The 26,491-nt window shown below is 37.6% G+C and overlaps 2 protein-coding genes across 3 annotated transcripts in view; one reads left to right on the top strand and one right to left on the bottom strand.

Moving 5' to 3' along the window:
* Window positions 1-1,903, bottom strand: part of LOC128219584 (activating signal cointegrator 1 complex subunit 1-like) — a 7,656-nt gene extending 5,753 nt beyond the window's left edge. Inside the window, exons 1-2 of one of the 2 annotated variants that reach the window (XM_052927409.1) lie at window positions 1,858-1,903; window positions 374-477 (exon numbers count right to left, since the gene is read on the bottom strand). In XM_052927409.1, coding sequence (XP_052783369.1) covers window positions 374-477; window positions 1,858-1,871 — 118 coding nt within the window. In that variant the 5' untranslated portion in view covers window positions 1,872-1,903. Of the gene's footprint in view, window positions 1-373; window positions 478-1,852 lie in introns of both variants that reach the window. The other variant, XM_052927411.1, reaches the window with a different exon arrangement.
* Window positions 1,904-26,491, top strand: LOC128219583 (uncharacterized). Its single transcript, XM_052927408.1, has 20 exons — window positions 1,904-2,014; window positions 3,126-3,267; window positions 3,540-3,612; window positions 4,020-4,061; window positions 5,103-5,374; window positions 5,654-6,871; window positions 7,538-7,636; window positions 8,491-8,739; window positions 9,137-9,230; window positions 10,934-11,100; window positions 11,440-11,959; window positions 12,338-12,588; window positions 13,048-13,089; window positions 13,383-13,459; window positions 14,588-14,774; window positions 15,093-15,322; window positions 17,086-17,202; window positions 19,964-20,109; window positions 20,566-20,709; window positions 20,898-26,491. The coding sequence occupies exons 3-20, from the start codon at window positions 3,582-3,584 to the stop codon at window positions 21,200-21,202; spliced, it is 4,191 nt and encodes a 1,396-aa protein (XP_052783368.1). The 5' UTR covers window positions 1,904-2,014; window positions 3,126-3,267; window positions 3,540-3,581; the 3' UTR covers window positions 21,203-26,491.

Below are 26,491 nucleotides of genomic sequence, written 5' to 3'. Positions count from 1 at the left end.
AAATCAACAAAGCCAAAGTGCCACAATTCTCATCAAAATGGACGCAATACAAAATTATTCCTTTACAATTATCTGCTCAGGATGCCTGATCATCTGTAAAAGTTGAAAGGAAATCTGTCACATGGTGTAAAAGGAACAAAAAGATTTTTGGACTGATGTACTTAAGGATAAAAAGAGCAACTGTTATATGCCTCCCACAAACTAGTTGTTGATGTTTAAAAGGTATAAAGGGCAACAGGTAATAGATGGAAGTCTGTGGTAATGGGCTAAACCTTCCTGCACATGCTGGTTTAATTTTCTTAGCTTATAACTAGGTTTTAACTGTGATATTGTATCATCCGTTATGAATTAATAAATAAATTTTCGCCAATACCTGTTTCATCTTCCTCAGCAGTGTTTGTGTCCCTCTGTAACAATGGGTTTTTACGGTATCTACGGTTGCCAATACGAACTATCGGTGGATTAAGGATTTCCATTCTGAAAATAATATGAATACAGTATCATTTCTCAAGCATTTTAAAGGGACTCTTTCACAGACTTAATGTCAGCAACAATGTTTTCCAAAAATTTCAAATTGAGTTATTTTACTTACTTTTATCATCAAACACAAAAAGCAATTCAGGCAAATAATCATTTGAACAGAATTTTGTAAATCCAAGCCTGATCTTGAAGTCAGTCATTTTTTAATACATCTAACAATGCTAAGAGCTTCTTTGTCACATTTTTTAATATTTTTTAACTGTAAAGTAAAGAACTTTTATTTTAACTATTGTTACAAGCAATTGTTCGCATTACTTTCAAATTAATGTTTGATGTCTGACCCCATAAAACATGAACACATCCCTTTAATGCAGGGTTGACTTGTATTGTCAACTAATACAGTCACTTTATTTCATTGATGAAAGTTATCTCTAAAGAAGCTAATTAAGCAATATGGTATACGGCTAAAGAACTTCACTGAACAGGTTTAATTTATAGTGCTCGTCACTGCTGGTTGAGACCAGTTTGTGTAAAATAAGTGTCTTAATATTGACTCAAATATGATGAAAAATAAGGAAAACTATGACACAAAGATAAAATCAACTAATATCGTTATTGAGGTGGCCCCCAGAACTACATGGTTTAAAAATGTGATTTTGAGGCAAGCTTCCTCACAAAATGTGACAAAGTCATTGACATTATTACTTCTTCTTACTCATCACTTCAAACAGGCCAATAAGAGCAAAATATTTCGTGAACTCTATTTAAGATATTGGTGTACCGTCGCATATACCAGGCTGTGATACTCAATGATGCTACATGTAAGTCGGTTATAGAACATGTTACGCGAAGCGGAAGATGTGATCAAGACTCTTGTGTTGTAAGGCAACCCAGAGTACCGGAAGGAAACCCACTTGTTCAGCTTAGTGACCACAAACCGGACTCATATGCATTCAGGCCGGGAGTCAGAGCCAGGTGAGAAGCTAGTGGGCTAACTACATTAACTGTGCTAACCAGACAACCCCCAATACATATAGTAGTGTTTAGGCTCAAGTTCAGAAGCTGCATTTTCTGCACATACATTTCAACAATGATCAAAGATATATGGAAATAGCATTTTTTGTAGTCAGTTACAGTTGTATAAATAGACTGATTATGGTAGATAGTTAAATCTTAGAAATGAGCCTGGCGCTGGACTTATTTTCCGAAGAAATTTTGTATCCGCACCGTTTAGGTACTAAATTATCATTTTACGTCTTTAATGAAGGGCGACAGCAAAAATTATGTAATGATGTATACTGAAAGGCATGTGATTAATCATTCAATATGTATATACGATAGTATATTGGTTTTTAAGCAGCAGAAACAGTACTTTACTTGTCAATTTGCATCGACGTGATGCAATTGCTTACTTCCGTCAACACCGGAAGTAGGTTTTGACGCATGTGCATAGAAACAGGGAAGAGGAAAATGTATGTTTTCCTGGAAGATCGAAACAATACGCAAAACAATACACCCAGTTTGGCTGTATAAGGTAATTTTTAGCTATATAAAACGAAAAGAAGAATCATTTAGCCACTCTTTAATGCCTTCCTTCTGTGATCAAAATCATATTTTTTGTCTTGTCGTTTTTTTGACAGTTTGTATTCTTGTTGCGTTATCCAGACACTGTAAATTTGTGTTATTGTTCACCTAATTCCAGTTGAGATATTCGCAAGCGTTGGCTTTCAATCAGACTCCTATTTGTCAGCATGATAGATAGATTGCCATATATCTGTGTGTAACCGGGTATTCGATTTGTTCACAGCCGCGTTATACTGTTTCGCTATATAGCTAGCTTTTATAGCGATGCTATACTGGCTAAGGTCACAAATCCGATAGCTTTTTGAGGTTTTTCACAATTATCTTATGAGTGTTTTTGCTGTAGTAAGTTAAAATTGCGTTTGAAACATCTTTGGTTAATGTGACAACATCTGTCAAAGTACAGATCCACGAACTCATCAATTTTATGTCGAAAATCGTTCATCTTAAGGACAGTAAATCACCCTTTAATTTATGCCATGAAGGGCACACATACCGAAGACATGCAAAGAGAAAATACATGGTCATACAATTATATCTAATAGGTATGCTATATTAAATAAATACTGCTGTAAAGTTATTTATTGTTTCCGTGGTTTTTCAAAACATGCAATTCAAATGTAAAGCGTGATTTCTATTTATAAAAATCTTGAATGTAGGTAAACATAACTGCAAAACCTAAAGATGCGCGTACGCCCTCTGACATTTTCCCATGTGCTACATTTTGATCTTTAAGCGTATAAACATTGAATGGCATTTTTGAGAAAAATACTTAACAAAACAAGATGAAACTTCGCAAGGGTGACGAAGGCAAGCCTCTATATTGATCTAGATCATCGAATAATCGATCACGGTAAACAAACGTGTGTTTTAGCTGGTGTTCGGGATTTGTGTACTGTTTGGAAATGTACCGTCAACCAGTAGAGTGTCTGCCTGCAGAGCGAGGGGTCGTTGGTTCAATCCCTGACATATGCACACTTGTGCAGTCTGTTACATGAATATAACAAGATCAGTGCTTTAAATTTAAAGTGCATTCATTCTTAATGATTACTCTCAACTTGCAGAGTTTGCAGAATAGATCATAGCACCAACCTACAACCATGTCAGCTGGAGAAGAATCAAAGTCTGGAAAAACTGGAGAAGCAGATGAGGTGTCAACAAGTTCTGGTAACATGAACACATCAACTATAGCTCTGGGCTTTCAAGGTTTGTCCAGGGGTCAATCAAATTGTCAAACAATGCTCTGGCTATTCCATGTTACAATTTATTTTAATGAAGATGTTTAAAGATATGTTGTAATTAACTGCATTGCAATGTAACATTCATGTTTTTTTTCACTTGGTGTCTGTTTGCATATCAAACACTTTACTAAATAAAGTAAAACCACACCTACTAAAATCTATAAACTATGATAAAAATATGTGTAATGTTTTAAATGTGTATGCCAAGAAGTTATAAATGTTAATATATTGCTACAGCATTAGCAGAAAGTGGTGACTTGGACAGCTCAACGGCAGTGTATGGGCCAGTCAACTGCCCCGCTCGAAACAGGTAACAGGAATTTCATGATTTGAAGCTTTTGTTTGACAACACACCGAACCACCCTGCTGTAAATATCATTATTATTAATTCAATGGAGAGATTTGCTAGTAACGTAATATCCCACAGCAAACAAATGCATGCAGACTTGGGGTTGGATTCAATTAACCGTTTGGTTAAATAAGGTCACTGTTTTTTTCTCCATCTTTTTGGGGTTGGGCCAGGGCTTTGTCATACATTTTTTTTCTTCCTTTTTTCACTGAATTTAGAAGGAACATTCATTGTTGAAATCAAATTCTCAGATACATCATTATGCAATCATTTCTAAGACAAAGTGGCACAAAGTCAAGCATTCTGTCCTATGATAGCTCTTGTTAAAGTAAATCATCAGTAAATTAATCTTTTTATATATATTCCAGATCTGAACACGTGTGTAGTGTCATACAGCTCAGATATTAAAGGTATTGTATAACATTATTACAATGTATCATTTACTTCTTATGATTTGGTGCAAGGGCCAGTGGTTAGAAAACCAGACAATGATTAAATTCTCAATTGCACTGGCAGACTGGAACATAAAATAATTGTAAACATTTAGAGTGTAATTGTAGTATAAAATCTTCGGTTTTATACAACACATAAAGCATTCAAACATATAAACAGATGTTAAATACATGTATATATCTGCCTTATCTAAGTTTCATGTAATACTTCTAAGGGTCGATGCCTGGCATAGGCAACACTTCAACCTCTTGAAACAGTCAACGGTACTGGTTTGTTACGCGGGAAACAAATAGGAGTTTGAATCATAACAATTTGTTAAAATGTTGCACATTTGCATTTGGAAGGAGGCTTAAGAATACTATGTCATTTCAGGGTCCTCTATTATAAGGGCGAAATTTGGCCTCAGCCCAATTCTCATAGTAATCTATAACCCTGTCATAGTCCAGTATTACACGTTAGGATAAAGGCCCTAACGTATGAATGATATGATTTTCATTGAACAATGTACATCTTGATACATATATACTAAAGGATGTCAGATTTTTTTTATGGTAAATAAGTAAGAATTACCATGATTTCATTTGAAATACGTTTTTAGTTTTCACGCATGATTTGCTCAAAATCCCCCTGTCAAAGGGATTGTTCCCCCTTTCCCTCAAAATAGTAATACGTGACTGTATTCCCTTATTTCAAACTTATAAGTTTGTGAATGTTTTAAATGCTGGGGTGAGAGAGGTCTAAATGTCAGCCTTTCACCTAAAAGGTGGGTTTTAACTTCTATAATAGCTATTCATAGCAAATCTTTTCTCTTTTATGTCATACCGACTGAAAATAAATTTTTATTTGATTTGATTAATGAACAGCAGCAGTACTTTCTCTCAGAAATACATCCGTACTGGTTCCCACCAAGGTAACAAGACTCGAAAAGGATTCATATCGGATTTCATCTGTCATCACAATTAAGAGAAAAAACACAGTCAGAATAATCTTACTTTCAGATGAGAATGCTAAACGCGGCAGTTGTGGCCTGTACAACCTAGGCAACACATGTTTCATGAACTCCGGTCTTCAGTGTCTGCTCAGCACCCCCGCCCTTCTCCACTTCATGTTTCGTTACCATAGAGATGCTGGCATCCCAGACAACACCCTATTGGGAGAGTTTCGACGTTTACTGGCCAAGGTGTGGAGTGGTCAATTTTCCGTTGTCTACCCTCGAGAGTTTAAGCAAATCCTTGGACTGTACCACCCGCAGTTTCAAGACTTTAGACAGGTACCTGTTTAATAAACCATCCATGTATTTAACAGTGCAATTGCATAGATGTTTTAAGCACTCATTTAGATACTAACAGGTTAATGATACAATGCCAGACTATTGAATGCTTTTTGTTGTTAAGTCAGTTATATGATGGAAATTTACAATGAATTCTTAGTTTTCCTATACAGTTTCTTTTACTGTACACATACTTGATTCATTTTCTATTTAAAATTACCAGTTAAATTTTAGGCTATTCCCTTCTGATAATCTAACTTTCCGAATTTACTTTCATAGCATGACTGCCAGGAGTTCCTTGCACTGCTGTTGGACAGCCTCCATGAGCAGCTGAACTTCAAGGCTAATCCAAATAAGGAGACGGAGCCCAGTTCAAGCAAACAGCCAATCAGATTTGAGAACAACATCAACAACCAGGCCATTGGTCAGAGTCACTCAGAGCAAAACTCTATTGACAAATCCCGGAATGCAGTGACTTGTGTGTCTTCGTTGACATTTGACAATATGAAAGAGACCAAGAAACCTCAAGTACAGAGTTTATCGAAAATGGAAGAAAAGCCTTCCACATCACAGTGTAAAAACTTGCTTTTCCCATTCACTGTGAATCAGATCTCAGAAGACAGTAATCATTCCACAGTGTCGGAGCAAAGCTCAGATTCCGACCAGTGCTCTGTGATGAAAAATCTTAAACTGCGGTCAAGCCCTGTTGTTAGTCAATCGGGGGAATGCCTGTCAAGCAAGGTGATGAATGATTGTGAGACTAGAGATTATGGGGTGTCATCGTCAGATGATGCATGCATTGGACGTGAACATGGGTTGTTTGATGATTCCAAAGATGGGGAAAGTGAACATCAGTTTAAGCGAGTGTCAAGTCTTCAAGATATGCGTGTTCCTGTTGTAGCCAAGTGTGCAGTGATTTCTAAAGCATCTAGTGAATTTAATCTGGTCAATAAAGCATCTCCATACTGTGATAATGAACAAGGTGCAACTCCGATGGATGCAACAGATAGTGAGCCTAGTTGTTCTTACGTAGACAGTATTGATATGAGTGTAAGGAACTGTGATTCATCCGGTAATACTGTCGAGCTGCCAGTGGTTCTGAACAATGCTATGCAGAACACACCAGTACCTCTTTTGGAAGATATATACTCGAAGGAGACAAAAACATTGAATACAAATGTCCTTGCCTCAGAATACAATCAAGAAAGAGTGAACACAGATTCAGAAAAGTTTGCTAAACAAGACAACACGGATGAAAGGTCTGAATTATTGATAGATGAAGAAGACATTATACAATCTGTGTCCGACATTACAACAAAAGCGGATGGTTACGAACATCCTAAAGTGAAGGATGTAAATATAAGAGCGGACAAGAAGAGCAAATCTCCGAAGGGAGCTTGTGGGGGGAGTGGGCCTATAAATGATGAGAAGGAGGAGTGTTTCGCACTGAACAACGTGAAGAGGATGAAGTTTGAAGGAACCGAAAAAAATCTACAGGTATCACACTGTTATTGCTTCCTAGCAAATTCTTTCCAAATTTTATTATAGTATGTATAATAAGCAAGAAAAAAAAAAACAGAAAAAAGTGAAGGTATTGTCATAGCCATAGCTGTTGATGGTGGCTTCATTGTTGTTGTGCCAAAAATATCTTATCTTGGCCATAACTCATAAACCAAATGAAACTTAAAATCTGAGACATGTTGCTGGCTAAAGTAGTTAAGTTATGCTCCTTGTTTTATTAATATAACAGCAATAGACCAATGTTTGCTGTGCTCCGCTCTTGTTAGGTCTCCGCTCTTGTTAGTTCTTCGCTCTTAAAAGCCTTGTTAGATTTCCGCTCTTGTTATGTCTCTGCATTTGTTAGGTCTCCGCTCTTGTTAGATTTCCGCTCTTGTTAAATTTCTGCTCTTGTTATGTCTCCGCTCTTGTTGAATACCATTTCTATAGCACTAAAAAATCTCTTGAAATGTTGATGCTGATATGACCATAATTTTGTATGGGAATATTTTAGATTTGAAAACTTTCCACACTGCAGACATCATTTAATATTTAAGTGTTCTTGTACATGTATATAAATCATGGGTGAAAATACGAAGCATAAAGTTAATTATATTACATGTGAACTAACCTACATACATTGAAATGGTAGTGTTTAACCTACAGATGCAGGAGATATGTAAACTGCACAAGAAGGCCCTCCTATGTGAGGCGCTGAAGGTCGATAAACCTGCAGACAGAACTCTCGCTGCCAACACCGACCAGGTACCAGAAAATATTGCAATTTTAGATCAGTGACTGAAGTAGCAAAGTAACTCAATTTTTTGGAACAGTAACAATTTTGAGTAACACTGATTTAAATTTTTTGGAACATGAACAATTTTGAGTTACATTGATTTAACGATTTCTTTATTGTAGGTTCTGATACTGGAAATTCTAGGAATATTTCATGTTTGAAAGACTTAAATCAACTAGGGTTGCAACTTGGCTTGCAACATTAGCTTGTGGTATATTAAACTTAAGTTTAACACGTAAGTGTTATATTTCATGCCAGCCAGCAACTGTACGATTTTAGTTATCTCAACCACTGTATTTGAAAGTGGTCATTAAGAATTTTAAGTATGAACTTCCTTATCATCAATTTTGAAAGTTCTTCTCTGAAACATGGAAGTTTTAGCCTTTCGCACACTACAGTTTTGTTAACTAGTTTGCAACTATTATGTTAAGAATTAAATAATTTGTTATATCTTCACAAATTGAAAATAATTTATTTTACATTAAGACTGATAGAAAATGTGACCATAAAAGTTACATTGACACCCAGTTTTGATGTTGTATTTCAAAAGATTCAATTTTGAAAGTTTTAGCCCATTTCTAGGGAGTAGTATACCAAACTTTCTTCATCACAAGCTCTGATTGGAAGACAGTGATCTACATGTTTGAGCACTATTCTTGAGCACTATAAGGAATATGTTCCCTTGACCTCTGTAATAGGGCACCAGTACAGGTTTCTATCCATGGAACAGAGTCAACCATAATAATAAGCTACATGCATCAGCTTTCACCTCTTTGACAAAGTAATTCTTATAAACTAATCATTTATCGTTACTCTTGGATAGCCAATGTTCAAAAAGGATCTGAGTCCCAGTACCGACTCTGACATGGAGAGTGAAGGAGGAGATGGTGATCATGAAGCCAACATGGAAGTCTCCGATGACGAGGATGACGGGCCGGTCATGTGTGGCACTCGCGCGGAAACCTGCTTCTCGACGTTGGAAGTGACGGCTGCCGAGGAGTCATGGCATAACTATCTGAGCAGAAACGACAGTGTCATGGTGGACACATTCCAGGGGCAGTTTAAGTCTACTGTAAGTTGTGGGGTGTTTTTTTTAGCAGTATAAGTCTACTGTACAAAATGTAAGTTGTGGGGTGGGTTGTTGGCAGTTTAAGTCTACTGTACAAAATGTAAGTTGTGGGGTGGGTTGTTGGCAGTTTAAGTCTACTGTATAAAATGTAAGTTGTGGGGTGGGTTGTTGGCAGTATAAGTCTACTGTACAAAATGTAAGTTGTGGGGTGGGTTGTTGGCACTTTAAGTCTACTGTAAGTTATGGGGCCAGTTGTTTGGATGTATTGCTACTTAATAAAAGTCATCAGGTATGCGTTGAAAATTGAGACTTTGATTTATGAGCTATAAAACAGATATAAACCTTATACTCCACTTTCAGGCATAGTCATTTTTCCGTAACATATATATCTCTGTTCCAGGTGATATGTGCGGAGTGTAACCAGCTGTCAGTGACGTTCGAGCCATTCATGTACTTGTCCGTACCAATCCCACATGCAATGGAAAGACAACTCTGTATGTACGAAAAATGTAGTTTAATAACTTTGATATGAGTTTCATCAAATTAACTCATGTGCTTCTTACCCAAGAGGTTGTGGTTTCGATCCCAAAGAGGATAAAAAATTAGAAATTTCAAAAGGGACATGAGTACTGGTTTCTACTCAGGAATCATGATTCTGTTTTTGAAGGCCTGTCATTTATTGCATTGTAAGTACATGCCATTTTCTATTTAACTGCATATAAAGACAGTGTACAATCATACGAGTGATGTGTGATCATTAGAACAAATTAAACATGCTTTTGGAAGAATTTGTACAATTTAAGGGTGGGGAGAGGAGGGGGGTTCTTGACATTAGATTAAGAGAATGCATCTGACATATTAAGTATTTATAAAGTGTTTCCAGTGTGGACTGAAAATCTGACCCAATGGCTCTGGGGAAAGCCGTATAAGGGGCTTGGGATTGCTTAGTTACTGGCTACGCAGCATGCCCAAGGGTCATTTGTATCCATCTGTGCTCAATACTATTTATCTTTAACTTTCATATTTTACATAATTTGACCTAAAAAAAAAGCCAGTTTAGTACATTTCAAAAGACAGTTCAATACATTTCACAAAAAAGTCAAAGATTTTCCAAGAACTTTTGCATTTTTACAGAGTTTAAATCATTTTTAGCTCGACTATTTGAAGAATAGGTGGGCTATACTACTCGCCCCGGCGTCGGCTTCCGGTTAAAGTTTTAGGGCAAGTTGGGATTTTATAAGTCCAATACCCTTCATTCAATTGACTTGATACTTCACACAGTTGTTCAGGGCCATCACATGATAAGGTTAGAGAACTCCATATTATTCTTTACACAGATTATGGCCCATGATTGACTATGGAACTTAGGTTAAAGTTTAAGGGCAGGTTGGGGTATTTAATAATAACTTTTATACCCTTTAATACAAGTTATGGCCCCTGATTGACTTAAGTTAAAGTTTTAGGGCAGGTTAAAGTTTTAGAGCAAGTTGGGATTTTCACTTAAAACTCCAATACCATTCATTCAATTGACTTAATACTTCACACAGTTGTTCAGACTCCATATTATCTTTTATACAAAAGGGGCAAGTTGCGATTTTAATAAAAAAAAATTCTATAACGTTCATTCAATGCACTTCCTTCAATGCACTTAATAAAATTCAAATTATTTATGACCATCTTACAACAAGAAACATAACTCCATTTTAATCCTAAATACAAATTATGGCCCTTGAATTTTTATTTTTATTTTTTTATTTCTTTTGAAAAGCATATTTGTATATTCGTAACCACATTTTCATAATGGGAAATCAAGTTATTTGAATGACTTGCGTCATTGTTCGGGCGTGCTGGTGGGAGGGCAGCATCAAAGTCACCTTATGTATCCCATAATTTTAGTTAGGTTTGACATAAAGAGACCAAACTTTGTAATATTACATCGTTATTGTATTCACTTCTAAGTCAAAGCGACGTAGTCGAGCGCGCTGTCTTACGACGGCTCTTGTAATTATTATTTTCAGATATTTATTTTTTGCTTTTCTAGAAATTTCATAAATTGAAAGGAAAAATTAAACAAGTTTTAAGTTGGAGTATTGTCTGGCATGACTCATCTTACATGGTGGGTAGAAGATTCATTTTTCCAGCACTGGTCACATGACCGGAAACACTTGTTCTATATATGCAAGGAATTATTTTTCAGGTGTAACATTGATATCAGGGAACTCTGAGCCGACACGCTACCTCCTTACCATGCATAAACAGGACAAGATATCCCACGTGAAGCAGCAACTCTGTGCTCTGATTGGTCGAAATGTTGGTGACCTCATCATTGCTGAGGTGCTGGATTGGCACATCTCAAGAATTCTGGTTGGTCGCTGGAGTTTAACTGCATCTTAGTTTAAGTTCAGTATTGAAATAAAAAACACTGACGATTTTTCAATTTTATGTAATCAATGATGAAATATGTCTAATTTTCAAAAATGGATGATACACATTTTTTGTGCATTAGGTTAAAAGGTGAGATTATACTAAATGTTTGTCACTTAAAAATCAAGTTGTTTCAATAGTACCCGGTATGTTAAAGACTATTTATGTATTTGTTGCAAATATTGTTGCATATATAATTTACATGTACATCAATTTACTCTATGTTTGGGGTCTTTCTAAGGGTCCATTTTCTGATGCATGTAATTTTTACTTTTCCAGGAAGATAACACAATGCTGCGATATATCAATGACTCATCTCGCAAGCTGTATGCATTTGAATTAGAGCACAGCGATGCAGACACTTCTACTGATCCTCTTCTTACATCTAACGATGACAACAATGCCACACCATCAAACTCACAAGACAGCATGACCGCTCAGCCAGACATTTTCACCAATGTAGACACTTTCATGCCATCCCAGAGTCTCTCATTTGAAACAGGCTCAGATTCATGTACCATTTTAAACCGGCACAACCCATATGGATCCATGGCAGGTGCAAATTGTGACAAATTCCAGCAAAATGATGTATTTGACCCAGTGACTGGTACCACTTCCGAGGGAAATGTGTATTACAGTGAAGGGAACCATTCTGATCTTGTGTTGCCCTCTAGTGGGGACCTGGATGTGATAGGGACGGGACTGTGGGAGTGGGGCCAGAGAGGTGAGGCACCAGAGAAAAGGCGGGGCAGCCTGGAGACTGAGGATGGCTGGCCTGGGGCTGACAGCACCACCATAGGTAATTTATCCAGCATATAAAGAACACTACACCATGGTAGACATATAATAACTTTAATAGGTTTTATGAAATATAGAAACACAATTTATAGTTGTGATGGAATTTTCAACATTGCAGTGAAAGTAACCAACATTCAAAGGTTTATGTTGATATTCTGTAGGTTAGTTATAACGATATTTCAACAAAGTTTTTGTTTTTGACATCATGTTTCGCAGTCAGTCAGGAGGTTAATAGGAAGTCTTCAACAGGACAAAAGTAATTTATTTATTTTTTTGTATATGTAAATACTGTACAATTGTCCAAACAGAGAGTGGCTTTACTATTAAGATTTTTTTGGATGTCATCTGTCAATATACAAATTATCTGTGTTATCTTCAGGTCAAAATGGAACAAACCTTGCTGAGGATGTTGCCAAGGCCATCAGCATTCAAAACCTTGCGCCCGACAGTGGTGGCTTGACACATGGTCAAAATGGGGGTGAGGGAGAGGCAGGTGGTTTGGCTACAGGGCAGACTGGGGGTGGGGACAGCGGGTGGAAATCATGTGCAATATGTCTGGAGGATTTACCAGAGATGGAGCTGATGGTACACACTACGTGCGGTGGAACATTTTGCTCCACTTGTCTTGAGGTGAGGGAGCTTAGTTTGGGGTGTCAAAATTATTTAGCTAAATAAGGTTCAAAACACCAAGAGTTAAATTACTTTATACAATATTTGTAGAGATGTGTGCCTTTTTATTGAAAGAAACAGTGATCATTAAGGTTCTCTCCACTACATTTTCGTGAAGAAAAAATGCTGGTTTTCAGCGTATTGATCATGCAAACGCCTTAACCCTATCCTTAACTCGAACTGATTAAGATATTCACATGAAACTTGATAAATGTTTTTAATGACAATGTGCATTTGTTTAGGAAGTCCCAACACTAGCTGAAATAGTTTCAGTTATGAGAAAAACAGATATGTTGTGATATCTGCTTGTAGTGTTCATCTCTGAATAGTGCTTTTGTGTATTTGCAAGACTAAATTGTATTGTACATAGCTTTTGTACTGTTTATGTTTTGTTCATTTCTATGACTGTATGTTTTTCAGATGTCTGTCCAGCACTACAGTGAGTCAGCCTATTGTTGTCCAGTAAGTTATGCTTGTATTAACATTGTCAAGGAAGTGATTATACTACATTCATGACATTGGCATTCATAAAAAATATATTTCGTCTACTATATTATGAGTTATTCTGATTATCAGCGGATTGATTATCAAAAATCATTGTGTTTTCTGTGAACAATTAACATGATGTTAATGGGAGCCTTGCTCCAAACGGTCACATGTTGGAGGTTGTGCTATTATTTTTGATGAATGAAATCCTTTCATTCGTCATTGAATGGCAATCAGCATCATGTTAATTATACAATACATTTATACAGGTGTGTTCCACTCCTGCAGTGATTACTGAGGACTTTGTTCCACTACTAAATGCTGGAAGTCATAAACCAAAAACAAGGTGGGTGCCTTACATGGCTGAAAAGGAGAAAGTCAAAATCCCCCAGAAAAAATCCCCTCAAGCAATTTTTGTATAGATGGACCTTACCCTTACCCCCAGACATTTTTTTGCATATAGACAGAAGGGGGCGGGTATGGGGGTATTTTCAATAAACAATAAATAAAATTTAATAGAAGCCCAAAAGGAAGATGTGTTTTGCATTACACATTGGTTGGAAGCTTAATTAATTTGTCATTAAGCAATTATTGCAACTGGTCTAGGTCATGTTATGGAGGTTATCTAGATAATCATTGCATTGGCTTTTATATATTTACCAAATATAGTCCCACTTTTGGTCAACTGATTGAATGATCGTCAACTTGCTGGTGGTCTATGACCAATGTCACACAGCAATGTAAGCAACTTACTTTATCTCTACTTGACTACACCTCCTGTGTCCATATTCATAAAACGTAACAAGTCATTTCTTAACTTAATTTGTTTTCTGAAATATTTCATAGTCATATTTTAGAATAAAAGTATGAATATTCAATATCATCAAGGAATATATTGTTAAGTTATAATATCAAATGAGCAGTGAGATACTTTCCTTAGGAAAATGGCTTTAGTTAGGAAATGAGTAAAGATGTTGTTTGAATACCCACCCACCTTGACATTGTGTGTGGTGTTCAAACCAGCCGCTGCTTGCTTATGAGTCAGATGCTTTACACACTAAAGCGACCAGTACAGATTATTTAATACTTTCTGACAGTGGTTGTTACAGTAGTATGTTATCCAGACTATCTTAGAAATGCAGATTTTTAATCACTAAACTGGATTTCTACATTTTGAAGTTGAGTACAAAAAATTATATAAGTTTGACTCCATATAAATTATTGGAATATTTTAATTTATTATGTATGAGCCCGAAATAACTTTTACAAGGGTTTGAGCAAGGGAAAATTTCCAGCAGGTGTGAATGTGGATCACTAATGAGTGTCTGATCTGTGCAAGTAACAACTGTAATGCTTGATGTATATTCGTTGCATACGTGGATCACTAATGAGTGTCTGATCTGTGCAAGTAACAACTGTAATGCTTGATGTATATTCATTGCATACATTGCATTTCTATTGTTTTCTTCTTCAGGATCGTGTCAGTTCCAATCTCGTACCGGAGTGAGAGTGGGGTGTCAGGGGCTGCAACTCCGGCCCTGTTTGCACACCCTGACCTTATGAATTTACCCAGTAATCTCCCTGGACATCTTGTAGCCGCCCATGTAAGGGAAAGGCATCCGGGCCTCACAGACTTCAGGGTTCTGCTTACAGATGGAACTGTGAGTAATTTGAGTGAATATGGCATTCAACTCACATGATGGGACACTTTTGTCTGAAATTGTGCTGTATGATTCAATTATTTTAAGACCATGCAAAAAAAGTTTTCACACTGCCTGGACTTCTATTCAGGGTCTCAAGTGTTCACAGTGCCTGTACTTTTTTCAGGGACTCAAGTGTTCACGTTGTCTGTACTTTTATTTCAGGGCCTTAAGTGTTCACATTGCCTGTACTTCTATTTCAGGGCCTCAAGTGTTCACAGTGCCCGTACTTCTATTTCTAGTCCTCAAGTGTTCACAATGAGTGTTCGCCTATTTCAGGGCCTCAAATGTTCACGCTGCCTTTATATCGAGCACTGCAGTGGCTGTGAAGTACCCCTAGATGGAGAGGTGATCCTGCGTCCAGGTGACCACCTAACGGTCAGTGTTGCTGCGGTCAGTGAGGGTGCTGTAACTAATGGTCAGTCAGTCACTGACCACTGCTCCATGGACAACCTTCGGCCGTCTGACCCTGTCACTCTCCTAGACTGCTTCAGTGCTTTCACACAGAGGTCAGCACAATCAGATAATGCTTGGATATTTAATTAACTAGAAAATGGAAGTAATATATAGGAAAACATAAAAAGACTGCCAAGATAGATAGCAGGGCTCTCGCGAGGGGGCGACTTGGGCGAAGTGGTCGCCTAAAATTCCCAGACTTCGCCTATTTGTATCATCAAAGCGACATTGACTTCGCCGAAAATTTTAGCACATTGTAAATCTGTCAATCAGTGATTATTTGGCCACTGTCCCATTAGTCAAAACATCGCAATTAGCCAATCATAAAATTTGGTAATCTCCTAATCCTATAATTGGACCGTGTCATCCAATTACCAAAACATCGCCGGTAGGCGGAGCTATTGAAAGTTAACCAATCAGAATGTACATTGAGAAGACCCTGATCAAATGATATACGTTCGTTAAAATGAGATAGAAAAGGCGACATAATTATGAACAATCATGTCAAGCATTAATGAAGTCAAAAAGTAATTGATATATGTATTGAACAAACAATGCAAGACATTTTAAACATTGTTGCTTATGAAGCAGACGGTCATAGCCATCTCGGGCCATCGGCAAGGTGGTGCTAAGAAAATCAATAACATGACGTATCACCAAATGATTGGTTTTAGTGAAATGTTTACGATAAAAAATTGATTTGTAAACACATTTTTTTATTGCTTTATGTAGAGTTTTAGTACGTACAGTATTTTTCTCCTGTTTACAATGTCAAAAAAATCAGCGAGATCGCCATTTTGTCAGAACAATTTTCCGAGTTAATTTCTCAACCTCCCATTATGTATTGGTAAAGTTTTCATCACTTAGGACTGTGATTTAAATGTCATTTGGTTCTTAAATGTCAGCATATTTAAAATTATTTAGCCAGAGACAAGTAAATAACAGCATAGCTGAATGTGACATTCGTACCCAATCCCGAACGTACCAAAATAAGATTCGCCCCCCTACTATATTGACAGTTAATTTTGATTGTTTCAAATCCTTAGCTGTCTTGGTTTTTTGTTTCATTTTGCATGTTATTTGGAGATCTATAAACTATGTGACATTGATAAATACACTTTTGCTGAGCCAAAAATGATACATTATTTTATGAACATTTTATATTGTAATAGCAATCAGTTTGAATGTGAATAAAACCAGGTGTGTGGTATGGCATAGTTTTTGTATCAGGTGTTACGAAAAGTATCACTTCTCCCTAAAGTCTCCCCACTTCTCCCTTAATTGACTGAAGGGAGAAGTCACTTCTCCCAAAATTTTCAGCCTAGTGAGAGCCCTGGATAGTATACCAAAAACATGTATAGCAATGTTTTAGCCTTTTTATTTAATCAAAGCTATTGTTTAATAGAAAGTATAATCATTAAAATATTGAAGGTATAACATCGCTGTGTGTTAAAATTGAAAAACTTTTGGTATAACCATACCAAAGATCTGTCTATTACTTTCGAAGTCAGTTTCTGACTTGGTAAAAAGATCAAAGTTTATAAATAGAAAGTATTTGTAGTGATAAGGTTGTTATATATAATATATAGGCCCCAATTTCTTTAAACCTCTTAAGCTTTACAGGCTTAAGTAGCTTATTTGAATTTGATAAGTGAAAAATGGTTTATTGTGATTATCATAAAGATAATTCCTATCTTAGTTGTAAAAACTCTTAAAGAAGTAAATATTACACAAACCATTTTTAACTTTTTTAACACCCTGACAGTGTAATTATTTTAGATAAACTTGACTAAACCAACCAGCTGTTGTTTTTTAGCGAGGAGCTAGATGCCCACAACCCCTGGTACTGCCCTCACTGTAAACAGAACCAGCCTGCAAGGAAGACCATGACTGTGTGGCACTACCCTGATACGCTCATTATACACCTCAAGAGGTAGGCACTACCCTGACCCGCTCATTATACACCTCAAGAGGTAGGCACTACCCTGACATACTCAATGTACACCCCAAGAGGTAGGCACTACCCTGACACGCTCATTATACACCTCAAGAGGTAGGCACTACCCTGACATACTCAATGTACACCCCAAGAGGTAGGCACTACCCTGACACGCTCATTATACACCTCAAGAGGTAGGCACTACCCTGACACGCTCATTATACACCTCAAGAGGTAGGCACTACCCTGACACGCTCATTATACACCTCAAGAGGTAGGCACTACCCTGACACGCTCATTATACACCTCAAGAGGTAGGCACTACCCTGACCCGCTCATTATACACCTCAAGAGGTAGGCACTACCCTGACATACTCAATGTACACCCCAAGAGGTAGGCACTACCCTGACACGCTCATTATACACCTCAAGAGGTAGGCACTACCCTGACACGCTCATTATACACCTCAAGAGGTAGGCACTACCCTGACACGCTCATTATACTCCTCAAGAGGTAGGCACTACCCTGACACGCTCATTATATACCTCAAGAGGTAGGCACTACTCTGACACGCTCATTATATACCTCAAGAGGTAGGCACTACCCTGACACGCTCATTATACACCTCAAGAGGTAGGCACTACCCTGACACGCTCATTATACACCTCAAGAGGTAGGCACTACCCTGACACGCTCATTATACACATCAAGAGGTAGGCACTACCCTGACACGCTCATTATACACCTCAAGAGGTAGGCACTACCCTGACACGCTCATTATACACCTCAAGAGGTATGCTCTACCTGACACATCTTTATACACCTCAAGAGGTAGGCACTACCCTGACACGCTCATTATACACCTCAAGAGGTAGGCACTACCCTGACACGCTCATTATATACCTCAAGAGGTAGGCACTACTCTGACACGCTCATTATACTCCTCAAGAGGTAGGCACCACCCTGGAATGCTCATTATACACCTCAATAGGTAGGCACTACCCTGACACGCTCATTATACACCTCAAGAGGTAGGCACTACCCTGACACGCTCATTATACACCTCAAGAGGTAGGCACTACCCTGACACGCTCATTATACACCTCAAGAGGTAGGCACTACCCTGACACGCTCATTATACTCCTCAAGAGGTAGGCACCACCCTGGAATGCTCATTATACACCTCAATAGGTAGGCACTACCCTGACACGCTCATTATACACCTCAAGAGGTAGGCACTACCCTGACACGCTCATTATACACCTCAAGAGGTAGGCACTACCCTGACACGCTCATTATACACCTCAAGAGGTATGCTCTACCTGACACATCTTTATACAGCCCAAGAGGTAGGCACTACCCTGACACACTCATTATACACCCCAAGAGATAGGCGCTACCCCAACATGCTCAATGTACACCCCAAGAAGTAGGCACTACCCTGACATGCTCAATGTACACCCCAAGAAGTAGGCACTACCCTGACACGCTCATTATACACCTCAAGAGGTAGTCACTACCCTGACACGCTCATTATATACCTCAAGAGGTAGGCACTACCCTGACACGCTCATTATACTCCTCAAGAGGTAGGCACCACCCTGGAATGCTCATTATACACCTCAAGAGGTAGGCACTACCCTGACACGCTCATTATACACCTCAAGAGGTATGCTCTACCTGACACATCTTTATACAGCCCAAAAGGTAGGCACTACCCTGACACACTCATTATACACCCCAAGAGATAGGCGCTACCCCAACATGCTCAATGTACACCCCAAGAAGTAGGCACTACCCTGACACGCTCATTATACACCTCAAGAGGTAGGCACTACCCTGACACGCTCATTATACACCTCAAGAGGTAGGCACTACCCTGACATACTCAATGTACACCCCAAGAGGTAGGCACTACCCTGACACGCTCATTATACACCTCAAGAGGTAGGCACTACCCTGACACGCTCATTATACACCTCAAGAGGTAGGCACTACCCTGACACGCTCATTATACACCTCAAGAGGTAGGCACTACCCTGACATACTCAATGTACACCCCAAGAGGTAGGCACTACCCTGACACGCTCATTGTACACCTCAAGAGGTAGGCACTACCCTGACACGCTCATTATACTCCTCAAGAGGTAGGCACTACCTTGACACGCTCATTATACACCCCAAGAGGTAGTCACTACCCTGACACACTCATTATACACCTCAAGAGGTAGGCACTACCCTGACCCGCTCATTATACACCCCAAGAGGTAGGCACGAGCCCAACATGCTCAATGTACACCCCAGGAGGTAGGCACTACCCTGACATGCTCAATATACACCCCAAGAGGTAGGCATTACCCTGACACCCCACAATCCATTGAGGTCATGGATTCTTTTTGCATGTTAGTATGTTGACTGGACAACAAATTTGTCAGTTGGTCAGATTAGAAGCTGGAAGAAATAAACCAAGGTATTTTCATCAGCTTTATCATTGTCATGCAAAATCTTTAACATTGACCATTACTAAAAAACTGTTCTATATTCATGTGGAACTTGGGATATATATTATAAGAGACAACGCATACTTGAATATGTAACAAGGCCCATATTATGCCTTTAATAGTTGTTGAGTTATGCCCACTTGAAACAAGAACTCCCAGTGCATGTCGTTATTTATTCAAGGTAATGGCCTAGGAAATTAAATCTTGAATCTTAAAATGCTTTCTTACTACAAAGTGTTGGTGTATATTCCAGGTTTGTGTTCCACGAGTTGTCAAGTACCAAAGTGGACAATAAGGTCGTGTTTCCCCTAGACAACCTTGACCTTAACACCTTCATCTCCGGACCAAATACAAAGAACCTCGACTACAACCTCTACAGCCTTGTCTGTCATTTTGGAGGTAAGTTGGCTATATAGTGTACGCCTTGTTAATTATATATCCAGTGTTCTAAAAAACAGTTCCTTGTACATATAAAAAATGATAAGTAACATGCTATTTAGAAAAAGAAACTTCACTTAACTGAACAGTTTAAAGCTGTTTTTCAAAGAAAAAAGTTGAGATATTGTCATAACCTTGGTATCCTTGTTGTTGGTGTGGTCATCATTGTTGTTGATGTGGTCATCACTGTTGGTGGTGTGGTCATTGCTGTCGGTGGTGTGGTCATTGCTGTCGGTGGTGTGGTCATGGCTTTTGTTGACCGTAGTTTGACTGTCTTTGCACAAATAGGTGGGAAGAGGAATTTTGTCCTACACTTCTTTATTCTACATGTAAGTCTTTCAAAATTTCTGCACATGCACATGATGTTTGCATTATGTAGAAATATCTGCTTACTTTACATTTCTGTTCCACCACTAGGAGCTCATTCCGGTCACTACACGGCCTATGCCCGACACCCAGTGGATGGGAAGTGGTATTACTATAACGATGAGACTGTCACGGAGATGACCCCCAGTGACCCTGAGTTCTCAAGTACATATGTACTCTTCTATCAGCGAGCAGGTGAGAATTGATATCAAGATTTGTATATGTGGCTGTTAAAACTTGTTTTGTTATGTTTTAGTTACTGAACAGGCTTTATAGAAATTATAATGGTTCTTACTTGCATATGGAGTAAACATTAAGTCATTCGTTATTGTATTTTTATTTTATACTTTGTGCATTATACTATTATTTTGTACATTTTGCAGACACTGCGAGACCTCTGAATATTCCAGAAGACCTTGACCTTGGCTTTGGCAGCAGTGACCTTGACCCTGTGATCTCAAGCAGTGTGCCAACCTTTGAACTTCCGGCTCCAGAGGTCATTCTCAGTGACCCCAGCTTGACCTCTACTACTTGTCACACTTTGGAACCCTCTAAAGGGTCATGTGACCTGTCTGTTGCTAAGGAAACAAATACACGGGATGAAAGTGATGGTCTGAGTGCAGAGAAGATTCCAGTGAGGGCAGAACTAGCAGAAGCAGACAGTTCAACATACGACTTCTATGCTTGAGTTAGTCATTGACAATTTCTCTGTATGTTCTTCAAAAGTGTGTTAAGATCAGAGATTATTTTACCATTTAGTTGAGATCTGCCAATGAGGGCCATCAGTCATTTATTTCCCTTTGCCAATATATTATTTGTACGGTAACCCTGTGTTTCTGTGGCAGAAAACACACTATTCAGTTTTTTTCTGTTTTTTTTCTCAGTTTTCCATACTTTTTGCAAAACCTAATATTCCTACTTTTTATTGAAAATAGTCATTTAAAGATCAGTTATCTCTTTTAACAGTAAAATGTGATGACAGATAACCTAACAAATGCAAAACGTGGTATTTTAGTCAATTAAAATAATGTCGAGTTGGCTTAAATTAAAACCTGTAATTGAGACCTTATTTTCATCACAGCTTTAATAAAATTAGACCTAGGGCATAGAAAAAAGAATATTGGAATTAAAAAAAAAAGTTTTATTTTCTTTTTGAAACTACATTTTCTACCATTTGTCAAACATCTACTTTTATTCGTACTTTCGTATGGGACAGTGATAGAAAGCTTGCAATATTGTTTTGGTTGGGAAAAATACCTGTATGGAAACAGGTACCTTTGTTGTTTGATGTTAATTCATTGATCTATTAATCAATCACATAGAGTGACATTTATCACCGTAATGCACTAAACATGCATACGTATCTGCAGCTGCAATGAACAATGTTGGTCCACCTACATGTACCTACTATAAATAGCATATCAGGTCAAGGTCACAGCCAGTTTGTAAGGTCAATATTTGTGATTTTGTAACATTCCAGTGTTTAGAAAGAAATACTAGGGTTATTTTAACTTGAGATCGTAATACATGTTCATTGTAATACTATGTGTTTTTACAAAGTGTATTGATTCTGATGAATGCATTTGTATAGTTTAGTCCAATTGCTGTCAATGTTTATGAACAGTCTCAAGTCCAATTTCAAACTCAAAACTTAAAATTGTGAATCTTTATTACACTGTAACTTTTCTGTTAGCAGAGCATCAATGGTAAACTCTGCTGAATCCAAGAGCAGTATTCACTAAGCCTTGAGTCTGAGACTTTAGACTGTAATTATGGGTCCAGGAGCAGTATTCACTAAGCCTTGAGTCTGAGACTTTAGACTGTAATTATGGGTCCAGGAGCAGTATTTACTAAGCCTTGAGTCTGAGACTTTAGACTGTAATTATGGGTCCAGGAGCAGTATTTACTAAGCCTTGAGTATGAGACTTAAGACTGTAATTATGGGTCCAGGAGCAGTATTTACTAAGCCTTGAGTCTGAGACTTTAGACTGTAATTATGGGTCCAGGAGCAGTATTCACTAAGCCTTGAGTCTGAGACTTTAGACTGTAATTATTGGTCCAGGAGCAGTATTCACTAAGCCTTGAGTCTGAGACTTTAGACTGTAACTATGGGTCCAGGAGCAGTATTCACTAAGCCTTGAGTCTGAGACTTTAGACTGTAATTATGGGTCCAGGAGCAGTATTCACTAAGCCTTGAGTCTGAGACTTTAGACTGTAATTATGGGTCCAGGAGCAGTATTTACTAAGCCTTGAGTCTGAGACTTAAGACTGTAATTATGGGTCCAGGAGCAGTATTTACTAAGCCTTGAGTCTGAGACTTAAGACTGTAATTATGGGTCCAGGAGCAGTATTTACTAAGCCTTGAGTCTGAGACTTGAGACTGTAATTATGGGTCCAGGAGCAGTATTCACTAAGCCTTGAGTCTGAGACTGAAGACTGTAATTATGGGTCCAGGAGCAGTATTCACTTAGCCTTGAGTCTGAGACTTAAGACTGTAATTATGGGTCCAGGAGCAGTATTTACTAAGCCTTGAGTCTGAGACTTGAGACTGTAATTATGGGTCCAGGAGCAGTATTCACTAAGCCTTGAGTCTGAGACTGAAGACTGTAATTATGGGTCCAGGAGCAGTATTCACTAAGCCTTGAGTCTGAGACTTGAGACTGTAATTATGGGTCCAGGAGCAGTATTCACTAAGCCTTGAGTCTGAGACTGAAGACTGTAATTATGGGTCCAGGAGCAGTATTCACTAAGCCTTGAGTCTGAGACTTTAGACTGTAATTATGGGTCCAGGAGCAGTATTCACTAAGCCTTGAGTCTGAGACTTAAGACTGTAATTATGGGTCCAGGAGCAGTATTTACTAAGCCTTGAGTCTGAGACTTGAGACTGTAATTATGGGTCCAGGAGCAGTATTCACTAAGCCTTGAGTCTGAGACTGAAGACTGTAATTATGGGTCCAGGAGCAGTATTCACTAAGCCTTGAGTCTGAGACTTGAGACTGTAATTATGGATCCAGGGGCAGTGATTACGAACAGTCTCAAGTCTGAGTTCAGACTCAAGACTCATTATTGCAAAATTTCATTTCATTGTAATATTCTTTTTATCAGAGCATTCATGGTAAAACGTGCTGAAACATATTGCTATTTGATAATTTTACTAATATATACCTACATTTTGTAAAAGAAATGAAATAAATATGATTTTTTTCTTCCTTTATGAAAATGCTTTTCTGAGTCTGAGTCTAGACTTGGACTTGAGACTGTTCGTAATCACGGCCCCAGGAGCAGTATTTACTAAGCCTTGAGTCTGAGACTTTAGACTGTAATTATGGATCCAGGAGCAGTATTCGCTAAGCCTTGAGTCTGAGTTTCAGAAAAAGAAAACTGAATTCTTAAAATGTTCCAAAATTTCTATAACGTAACTAATTTTGACCAAAAAAACTGTGCCTGATTGAAGAAAAGGTTATTTGTAACTCATACAATCATCATTGATTGTTTACTGTCAATGCTCTTGTAATAGGATTATTTACAACAAGATTAAAATGAAGCTTTTCTGAGTCTCAAACTCTTGAGGATATTGAATACCGGCCAAGATGTCTTGCCTAGCTATTAAAGCATGCCTGTAAGATCCCCTGTAGCTTTATCTCACTTCAGTGCTAATATGAGTGTAGAAGTGTTCAAGCAAATAAAACATTGTACAGGGTACAACTCATTTTTTGTTTTTATGTATTCTGTAATTGTTAAGTATTATAAAAAGTCATTATTTGTGTATTCACCTATCAATTTTTGTTGCTTTAACACATCATCAAAGAACAAAATGTACATGCATGTAATTGAGGTTTGAATGCTGAAGGCACAGGTATATATAACAAACCTTATATGATAAGTTAAGCGATCAATGATACACATTGCTAGTCTCCTAACATTAAGGCCCTAATCATAAGAAACTTTTTTCTGAGGCAGGTATGGGTTATAATTTGATAAATTGTACATGTAATAATGGAAAAGAGCATTTTATTTTTTATTGGTTTGTCTTTCACTCAATTGGTAGACTAAATTGTGTTTGATTGATAACCTAAACCCTGGTAGGAAGTTGGTCTATTGGTTTTGAGGTCAGTAGGTCAAAGTTTGTGGTGACCTTGAACACAAAAAGCATATCAGATTAATGGCAAGGGTATGCCTGGGCCAACAATTCTCAGTCTTATGACCAGAAGTAGACCCTTATTGACTTTGAGGTCAGTAGGTCATGATTGTGGTGACCGTGACCATAAAAATTTGGTCTGATAATAACAAGTATGCTTTGGCTTAGGAACCTAAAACTTGATAGGGTAGTTGGAGATGCCAGCAGATGACTCCTGGTGATATTTGAGGTCCATAGGTCACGCTTGCAGTGACCTTGAACACAAAGTTTGTCTGATTGATAACTGGAGTATGAAAAGTCTTCAAACTTGGTCAAAGATCAATTTCACAGTGGCCTTAAACATAAACCTAATCAATATTGATATAACATTTACATGTAAGACCCTCAAACTTAGTGGGGAAGTTTGTCATGATCTGTAAATCCCTATTGTTGACCCCTATTAATATTTAGATCAAATATCAAGCTCAACAAAATGACCACAGTAATGGTCATCTTTTAAAATGGGTATTTAAAAAAACAAACTAAAATGTTTGCTTGAACAGTGCAAGAAATGGTCCATCGTTGTATTATATTGAACTGTTTAACCTGCATTACCCTTAAACTTTCTCTTCATATTATCCAACTAATTCACTGTTGTAAAGAGAGGATGCAAACTATTGTACTCGAAACTATAACTCATCAACTCCTATAACAATAATGAGAACTAGATATATAACTGTATTATCCAATGTAACTTGGTAGGGATGTTGGTCATAACCAGACATTCAATGTGAAATGACTTGTTGGTTTTCATAACGGAGGCATATGTCCTATACAAACATCTCATGTTTTTTAACGCTTTGTATGCATTGCTTCAAGCGGTTGTATTTTCAGAAATAGGCAAAAGAACACTCGATGAATTTACTTTCTTTAGGTTGAAAATGAAATGTAATAACACACAAAGTGACAAAGTTTTGGGGTATGACACTGTATTTCTTTGAACACATCTGATCCATCAATACTCATCTCTTTTCTTTATATTAACTAAATGCAATTGTATTTCTTGTTGTCCTGTATTTGTTATTGTTTGCCTATGTTGATTTTTTCAACATCTATAAACTTTAAGGGGGGATATAATCCATGTTTCCATGGTAACGCTTCCAGGAAGCTTGATTGTTGGCTTTTATGTGAATTATGAGCAATTTTAAGTTACCCAAGTAACAGTGGTTAATGACAAGCTGCAGTCTAGTTTGACTAATTAGTCTGGTCACTCTGGTCAATGTTATTTCGAGTTATTTCTTTTGAAATAAAACACATATTTTAAGAAATCGACTATAATGCTTAAAACAGTTTAACAGCAGCCCTTGATCATTGCTAACCTTACATAAGCATATTATTAATCTAAGGTCATGTCATGTCTGTCCAGCATTATCATGTGAATAGTCATCCATTATGAACACTTCTATCAGTATGTTCAACATCATGTCAGTTTAAGGTTATCTACAGGACTATTTACATTAATATTCATTCATTGTACTGTGATTGTATAGGTAACTACTTATTTCCCCTGCATGTTTAACAATCATTTAAAACATATTATTTTCGGTTATGTGTTGTAGTGAAAATAATTGTTGTTGTTTTTACCAAATATGTAGCAATTGTTGCGTATTTCAGTTTCAATATTTAGCTTCACCATCTTGCATAACCTGCACAAGCTTGGCGTTTCTGAGTCACCTAATCATATATTAGCAATTATTGTTACATATACAGATTATTTTTTATAGAAAATTGCTCTTTTATCTGAGCGGAACTAACTGTTGTTGATTTGATGTCTTTCATTTTAAATAAACATTAACTGAT

Source organism: Mya arenaria, chromosome 15 (assembly GCF_026914265.1).
Source record: "Mya arenaria isolate MELC-2E11 chromosome 15, ASM2691426v1".
Lineage (NCBI taxonomy): Eukaryota > Metazoa > Mollusca > Bivalvia > Myida > Myidae > Mya > Mya arenaria.
This window is presented reverse-complemented; position numbering and strand designations above follow the sequence as displayed.

What these genes read in the sequence shown, in the direction of transcription:
- LOC128219583 (XM_052927408.1), top strand. Translation starts at nt 3,582, where the DNA reads ATGGGCCAGTCAACTGCCCCGCTCGAAACAG. An exon ending in GAACCGAAAAAAATCTACAG is followed by an intron (nt 6,872 to 7,537) that starts GTATCACACTGT and finishes TTTAACCTACAG; the next exon opens with ATGCAGGAGATATGTAAACT. An exon ending in TGCAATGGAAAGACAACTCT is followed by an intron (nt 9,231 to 10,933) that starts GTATGTACGAAA and finishes ATTATTTTTCAG; the next exon opens with GTGTAACATTGATATCAGGG.